This window comes from Sinocyclocheilus anshuiensis, unplaced genomic scaffold (assembly GCF_001515605.1).
Source record: "Sinocyclocheilus anshuiensis isolate Anshui unplaced genomic scaffold, SAMN03320099.WGS_v1.1 scaffold944, whole genome shotgun sequence".
Classification (NCBI taxonomy): Eukaryota; Metazoa; Chordata; class Actinopteri; order Cypriniformes; family Cyprinidae; genus Sinocyclocheilus; species Sinocyclocheilus anshuiensis.
The window spans coordinates 1,658,528-1,667,244 of record NW_015549559.1 but is presented as its reverse complement, the minus strand read 5'-3'; the positions used below and the strand labels follow the sequence as shown (position 1 = coordinate 1,667,244).

General features: G+C 40.6%; 1 protein-coding gene across 2 annotated transcripts in view; it reads right to left on the bottom strand.

Annotated features, from left to right (window-relative positions):
* Positions 1 to 370: 370 nt before the first annotated feature.
* The window catches only part of LOC107657119 (sal-like protein 1), a 13,677-nt gene continuing 5,330 nt past the window's right edge, over positions 371 to 8,717 (bottom strand). Inside the window, exons 2-3 of one of the 2 annotated variants that reach the window (XM_016445136.1) lie at positions 3,352 to 6,770; positions 371 to 1,901 (exon numbers count right to left, since the gene is read on the bottom strand). In XM_016445136.1, coding sequence (XP_016300622.1) covers positions 1,461 to 1,901; positions 3,352 to 6,770 — 3,860 coding nt within the window. In that variant the 3' untranslated portion in view covers positions 371 to 1,460. The other variant, XM_016445137.1, reaches the window with a different exon arrangement.

The window sequence follows — 8,717 nt, the reverse complement described above, 5'->3', positions numbered from 1 at the left end:
TTTACAGCGGAGCTGCATGTGTTTTAATGAGGCGCTCTGTAATTGCATTTGCATCCTGACGGAAGCGGTCTGACACGTTGAAGTTAAATATGTAACCGATTTTGGATTAACAATCACACGTTTAATGCACTCTGTCCGGAGAAGAAATCCATAGTCCATCAGCCAAAGAAATTCTGCCTCAAAACAGGATTATCGACTGGGCAAACTCAAAATTTAAATGAAAAATACGTATATAATTTTAAATTGTTAAAATGGTTGAATAAACTTAAAACAATACAGTACAATACTAATGAATCATCAAGACGGACACTCTTTCTTTTGGAAAACTGATGTATTTGATTATTAGAGTAAAGGATTACAGTATCGCAGTTGTTAGTAGGTAATAAACTGTAGAGAAACTGGGCCCTAAAAGATCTTCCAACTTTTCAAGAAAGTGCATGTAACAGTCCATATATATATATTTATATAATATTTATAAAAACACTATCATCATTTGTCCCCTGGCCGAGATGGACCTTGTCTTCGAGTAAGACTATGTACAATTGCTGTAAAGGAATTTGTTGCTCCACATCCGAAAAAAATACTTATAGGGCGCGTCAACACATGACCTGTAGTAGATGTCAAAGACGCTAGTAGCTACCTAGCAGCAGTTTGAAAGCCCAGCAAAACCTCAAAGATCACACAATGCATTTTCCCCTCCCTTTAAGTGTGTGGACCTCTTCATGTTGTTATCTAATAACCGTTTATGCTTTGCATCCTATAAGCACAAATAAAGAGTGAGAACTGAATGTAGTAAAAAAAACTAAGTGAAGAAGGTCTAAATAAACAGCTGAGGTGAAAACCTTTTTTTTTTTTTTTTACTTTTTTGTTCTTTTTAAACTTCTAAGACAGAGGGAAAAGGACTAACCTATGTCCCTGGATTTATGAAATGTTGATATTTCTCAGAGGAAAGTTTCTACACAGCTTGTAAACCATCTAGCACAGATAAGTGTACAGTATTTACAGCCTTACGTTGCACTGTTTAAGCTCTAAATCATTACATGAACATCAAGTTTTGTTAACACATATTACAGATAGAAAATAATTTAATGCCATGGTGAAGTCTTCTACCAAGAAAAGCTAAGTTTCAAAAGCACACTTTAAAACACTCATACAGATTCACTCTGTTGATAAAACATAAAATAACATAAAAACTAAGTAACTGTTAATATTTCCACTTGGTTTTTCGAGCAAGGTTATAATCACTAATAAATAAGCTCCATAAAACTATAACATGTTGTACATTGTACAAAAAAGCAAGTTCTTTTCAAACTCCTCTTCATAAAGTCTTAATGGCAAGCAAAAGCTGAAAGTTTTTTTCTTGCTTTTCATTCTTTCTTTCATGGACGCATATACTGGAGCATGTGTGTGTGCCAGTTAAAGAGTGTATTTTTGTTCATGAGCGCAACAAAAATGATTCTCTAGTTGGTCACTATCTCCTTGTCCTCCATGAAGCGTGTGAAGCGGAAGTGAGTCCCATTCTCGGTGTTGGCCATTTTTTCTAGGCCAGCCAGAGCAGAATTGGGCTCAGAGTTATGCAGCTTTTCCATGCTGCCTGTCAAACCTCCGATCGGAGAACTGCCCCCATTGCCTACACTCCCCGACAGTTGAGGGGGCAGGCCTCCATTCTGGATTACAGAGATCTCGTTGGTCTTCATGGCCAGGCCATTAGAGAAAGCAGCAGCATACTGATTCCAGAAGCTTGTTGGGTCTCCGTTTCCAGCCCTACCAGTTAAGTCCTTTTGAAAGAGCTCAGGGAACTTAACATGGTTGGTGCCAAGGAAAGCGATGGGACCATCTACTGAAAGCCTGCGACCACGCCGTGCAGGAGCACTGTTCCACATGTGGGTACCCATATGTACCTAGTGAGACAGAGAGAAATAAGGAAGTGGAAGCAAAAGGATTAAAGAGTATAAAAACAAAGGATCAGGAGAGCTACAATGTTAATAATTTGGAAACATTCAAATGAATAACACGTGAGATGATGCAATGGAAAAAGAGAAGTAGTATAATAATTAGTATTAAAATAGGCCCACTGGAAGCAGCATTAGTCTAATTATTAAAACAAGGGTAAAATGTTGTAACATTCACTCACTGAGAATGGTGGTCTGCATATGAAACAAAGGGCCTGTGGTAGATGTGTGTTCTGAGAAAATTGCACTGTCCACTCTCATTGTGCTGGACAGTATTGTATCTGACAGTTGCCCCCAGTTCACCCTTGAAGCATGTGATACATTCAGGGGAAAAAGTACCTTGTTTAATTGTTGCAACCCTTAGTGTAGCACTGAACATATGAGGTGTAAATTTATACCTCGATATTTTCACATCCTTATGCTACTTTTGCAGTTTACAAAGCTATTTAGTGATCCCCCATTCCCCATTTATATGATAATCTTTTCAAACTGATAGTGTTAAATGCATTGCTAATTCATTATTAGTTTTTTTTTTCACAAAACCAGTAAATTTACTAAATCAATATTTTATGCAGTGAAATCAGACTTATTAAAATGAATCTTCCATTTCATACTTCACTAAAAGAGCACATACTTATTTATTCAGAAAGGAATTTATAGTTTGACATTTACATACTTTCTGAAAATTATGCCTATAGCGAGTCACATTTCATACAAATTAGTGCAATCAAATATCCATATAAAACCCCCAGGATTCTGTTTATCTGTGTGCTAGGCTTTTTATTCATTGCGATCAAAGAGAAAATGTTTTTCATGAGATAAACTCTGGAAAAATAGTGAGCGTGCCACTGCTTAAGGTGATTGCTGCTGGTAACTGTGGTTAAAGCCTGATAAGTGAACCATTCCTGGCTATGTTCCACCAATTTCAAGCTCAGGTTTCAGCCCAATATTCATATTAATTTGATGACTCAACATTTCCACTTCCTCTTTATTATTTCTGTATACCTTCATATATATATATATATATATATATATATATATTTTATTTTTTTTATTTTTTTATTTTTTTTTGTTAAAATAAATGCAGCTTTGGTGAGCAGAAGAGACTTCTTTTAAAAACATTTAATACATATCTTAATTTATTTTATTTTTTTTCTTTTTTTTTTCTTTTCTGCAATGCTGATCTATTTCTATACCTGCTTGTGCTCCCCCATACCCTAATTATTCACAACACATTCTACTTATTTTCCCTCATCAATACTTGTTTATACGGTCAATAACTATTTTGGCTGGCTTTTCACAAACATGAATAGCAAAATAACATCAAGTAAAATTGTCAAATAATGTATTTCATAAGAACAGACAAAATCATTTTCATCTTATATACACCAGTAATTACCTTGAGATTTCCTTTGGTGGTAAATGCCCGTCCACAGATGGTGCAAGCAAAGGGCTTTTCTCCCGTATGGGTTCTCTCATGGATTTGCAGGGCACTGGAGGAGGAAAATGTCTTCCCACAAGTGGTACAGTAGTGCTGCTTAGGCGTCCTCCGTGGTGGGGCAGCCGAAAGTACTGGAGAGGTGGAAGCAGATGAGGTCACCAGTGCTGAGGTCAAGTCTTTTACTTCAGGTAGAAGACCATGCAGAAAGCCGTTGACCTCAGTATTCATCATAGAGGACAAGGGTCCAACAGACAGAAGGGATGGAGTTGGGCTGGAGGCAAGACTGGTGTTAGGCTCAAAGAGCTGGGAGGGCAAATCTCGCATCTGGTGGGTCAGCACATGTTGCTTCAAGTTCCCCTTGGTGGAAAAGCCCCGGATGCATACTGTGCAAATGAACGGTCTCTCTTTGGTATGGCTTCGGTAATGGATGTCCAAGGCACTCTGGCAGGCAAATGTTTTGCCACAAATGTCACATGCTGTATTCTTCAAGATGCCTCGATCACGGAAGGGGAAAAGCATACTAAGAGGATCTTTTGATGAGTCAATTGAAGTAAGATCCAGAGCTCCAGGACTGGCAGAATGAGACTGCATGAGACCCACTCTAATGTGGTCTAATGACAATGCCCTCTGCTGCCGATCCTCCAGACTAGGAGACTTTTGCTGTTGGATAGTACCATTAGAGGGTGATGGAGCTTGCATGGAAGAGGTAGATTCAGAGACAGCTGGACTTCCGGCACTTTGGCTTTCGATGTCGCCTCCAAGTGAAGAGGAGTCATTTGTGAGTCTGTCTCCTTCCATTACTCCGTTCTCCACTGACTTTCCTTGATCAAAGTACACTTCATCTTCAGCTCCCTGGTTGGCCCTCTTCTCCTGGCTCTCCACGCCTAATGACTCTTGTGGAGTAGGGGATGAACAGAGGCTGTCTTGAGATGCATCAGCTGACTTTGGTGTGTCTGGAATGCTGCTGTCTGGTCCATCATCAATTCCTTCCATGTTTTCATCGGAGAAGTTGTCCAGATCATCAAAGTTTCTCTCATCAAATGAACCAGCATCGGATCCCATGGATTCTGGATAGTTGTCAGGAAGAGGGGTGTTAGGGATCTGTCCACCCATGTGCATGCGAATGTGCTGCTGAAGTACAACAGCATTCGTGAACTTCTTCTGACAAATAGGACAAGAATGCTGGACCCTCAGTGGCGGCATAGCTCGATGGACACTGTAATGAGTCTTGAGGTTGCCCTTGGTGGTGAAGGCACGGCCACACACTTTACATTTGAAAGGCCTCTCCCCGGTGTGTATGCGGTAGTGCATTTTGAGTGCACTCTGGCAACTAAGAACACGGTGGCAGATAACACACTCATTAGGGTCTGTCACTTTCCTGTCGATGTTCTCAACGAGTTGCTGAAGCTTAGATGTTTCTGAACCTTGGAGAGGATCAAGGAGACCCCCAAAAGGAAACTTAGCTTTGAACTGTTCTGACATCAGGGGCATGAGTGGGTTAGTGGCCATTGGAGGGCTGTTGGAGGTGGTGTACTCAATGGTACCCTCCACCGTAGAGCTCATGTTTGTCGTTAAACTGGATGAACGGTTGATTTCTTCAACTTTTTCATTTGAGGTAGGCAGGATTGTGCTCTCACCTTCTTCCAACACACTATCTGTGTTCTTCATGGGTGCATCAGCAGAACCTGAGTCGCTTTTAGCAGAATGAGAAGGGCTGCTTATAGCCACTGAGCTATTATCTTCCTTCTTGATGAATGGAGGCAGGCTTGGTATAGTTGGTGGAAGTAACATGCCAACAGAAGATGTCAGAGTCGACAGAACAGGTTTACTATCCAGCCAGCTAGTCACTGGCTTCTCAGGAGGCATAGACATACCATAGGGAATGCCAGTACTCGTAGGAATATTGTCTAGATGCTCTGGGACAGGATATGGGTTCATATGAATGTGTGGATACTTCTCTTTATGACGCTGAAAATGAACTTTCAAGTTACCACGGGTGGAAAACCGGTTGCCACATATGTTGCATTTGTATGGTCTCTCACCTGTGTGAGAACGTAAGTGAATCTGCAAAGCACTGTCACTACCAAACACCTTGCCACAAAACCTGCACTTATGCTTGAAAAATGTATCCTCAGAGCTACTCTTCGGTTCAAAAGAAGAGACATTAGGTGGCTTGCCTTTTCTTTGCTGAGCAAGTGCAGCCAGTGAGTTGAGATCCTCAACTGTAGTACCGACACTGGGCAGTGCACTGGAAAATATTGGGTTGCCTGGTGGGGGCTGAGGTAGAAGGTTATTAGCCACAGGATTCAAAAGGCTTCCCATTGCAAAGGCTGGTGTGGATGACTTTGCAATTGATGGATTTCCTAACTGTGGATGCAAGCTTCCTGCATTACCTGGCCTTTTGTCTGAAGGTTGGGCATTAACTGTAACTGGCCCTGGTGCTCCAAGGTTTTGAGATGACTCTCCCACACTGGAATTGTTCTGAGGTAGCTGCACAACATTAGCCATCTGTTTCAAACTGCTAATGCTTGCAGACTGGCTAGCTATGCTCTGTGCTAACCCTGCAGCAGCTGCCAACTGTTGAGACAAATGGGAACTAAGAGTGGTTAGTGGGCTAGTACCTGAACCTAAAGTCACATGGGAAGAATTAGGCGGTGCTTGGAGCTCAGGTGACTGTGAGGCTAGCAGAAGAATCTGGTGACGAATCTGCTCGATGAGCTGTAGCTGATGGATCTGTTGCTGCTGTAGGGCCAAAAGCTGCTCCATGAGGGCTGGCACAGCCACCCTTTGCCCTCCTGCTCCTCTGGTCTCTTGAGAAAACTGGGCAACAGCCACTTTGGTGCTTTGTAGGTTTTCAATAATGACGTTGCTGTTGATCTTGGAAAAATTGCCCAGCTCAGTCAAGTTACCCAGCTGAGGTAGTGAGGCAGAGATGGCAGAGATGACAGAGTTCCCCAGATTGGACCCAGTGCTGCCCAGAGCTCCATGGCTGCTTCCAACACCACTGAGTGGGCTGCCACCTGCCATACATCCACTTCCATCATTATGAGGTGCAGAGACTCCTGACATCTCAGTGTCCATGGCTTCCTCTTTGTCAAGTACGTTCTGCTCCAAAAGGTCAGTCAACTCTGCTTGATCTGTGTTATTAGTTGTATCATTCATCTGCTCATCAGGATTATGAGGAGAGGAGCCTGGGGAGAAGGTTCCGGAAGGAGACACTGGATTTTCATTCACAATTAGAACTAATTGATTCTTAGTGCAATTCTTCTGGTGTTGTTCAAGATCCGATAGTTCAAAGAACTCTGCGCAACATCTGCTGCAGACATGGGCGCCCGAGTCTTTACAGGGGGAGTCGTCCGGGTTGGTCTCTGCGTCCCCTGCAGAGGAAAATAAGAGGGGGGAACATGGGGATTATTGAATAGAGACGTTTTGTATCTAAAGAAGCAGCTTTATCTGTTCAGATTCTTTTGTTGTTAATCTTCTGTTAATCAGTTTAATGCTTATCCCCCTCATACGTTCAAAAAAACCCATCATAAAATAAACAAATACCAAATAACACCAAGAAAAAGGCCTCCACACTATGTAGAGCTATGATGAAATAGGATAAGAAAAGAGACAAAATCAATAGCACTTTTACAATATTGCTTAAAAGTGATCTTTGAAGATGTGTATCAAAGTCCCATCAATTCAACCACCTTAGGTAATCATTTTCTTCAGATAATCCATCAAAACATAAAAATACTATGAACTGAGAACAATGGGCCCTAATTAAATTTCATAGAGGGCCATTGATTTCCAATATTTCATACTCCTCAATGTCTACATGTCCACTAGGCACAAATCAACCATTTGAAGGACTTATTAGACTTTCAATTTGCTGTCAACTTTGCTCATTTTCAACCAACTGCAGGCATCTTGGACAGGTTATCCCTGTCACTAAACTAATTTGTATCCAGTCAGCCTGCAATCAGGATCTGACAGGAACAAGTAAGCCTTTGGCATTCAGATTGCTACGCACTCTACAGGAGCACAGAAATTCACTCATACCAGGCTAAGAATGAATGAAGTAATTGCATGATCATCTCATTACATTATTTGGAATACTAAATAATTATTCAATCAGTAGGAACATTTGTAACTATTTTTAGGTGATTGTTTATGCAGCATTTTCAATGCAAGCATATAAATACAAAAAAGTAAAATATTACTGAACATTTGATTAAGCAAGAAACTCTTTGCTTTATTAAACAAGTGTAAGTGTACAGTAATAATATCACATGCCAGAACACGTGATGATTTTTATTTAAATTATACAGTGGAACAGGTTGAAACTTCTTCTTAAAAATAAACCATAAGCACTTGCAAAAGAAAGCGAAAAAAAATGTTCTGTTCCCTCCCTCCCTTCTTTTAGAGCTGTGGCCTTTCTCCAGTTTCCTCATTCTTTCTCACCCCACCTCCTCTCTTTTTGTCCCTCAAAAATCATGCTGTTTAACATACAAGTTGATTTACAAATTGCAATTCTCTATGAGTCCCACTCATTGTGGGGCTTCGCTCTCAACATTTTCATCATCGTGGAGATTCATTTGCAAATGAAACCCCTGCAAGAAGTGTGTCCCAGCCCTGTGGAGAGACAGGATGGCTCCCCATTGTTCCCCAGCATGGGAGTGTCAGAGCAGGGGAGAGGGGCGAGGACCCAGCCTGCTCATCACGGCTGGCTCTAAAGCAGATCCTGTTTAATTCAGGGATTATCTTCCCCCTGTGTCTCTCTGAGCTGGAACATCAGATAACGTTAAAGTTGCCATGACAGTAAAGCCGTGTCTCACACAAACGATGTGTTGCCCAGACGGGAAAAAGTCGACCTTTTTGATGAAAAAGTTTTAATATTAAAAGTATGTTGAGTTAAGGGTAATGAAAGGGAAAAATTTAATTTAGTGCAGGATAGGTAAAAAGATTACTTGGGAAGAAATTAAGGATTGATGTTTAAATCACATCACATTGCTTATTAGAACAAATTATTAATTTGTTTTCAGAAAATTATATATATATAACTGATATTAATAGTTACAATAATAATGATGCACACTAACAGTTGCTGGTTTATTTACAGTCATATAATGTAATGACAATTCAGTCCAAAAATGAAACTATTTAAATGTATTCAGTGCAACCTGTTGAAGACCTTTGCTTTTGGTTAGCAAATTTCAGTCACTTCATCTCATCACAAAATAAAAATACTAACAAAATTTATTCTCGCTTCCTCAGTAAATATGTGCCGCAAGAGACTAAAATATGAACAACAGCAAACATCTTTGGAATGAATCCAA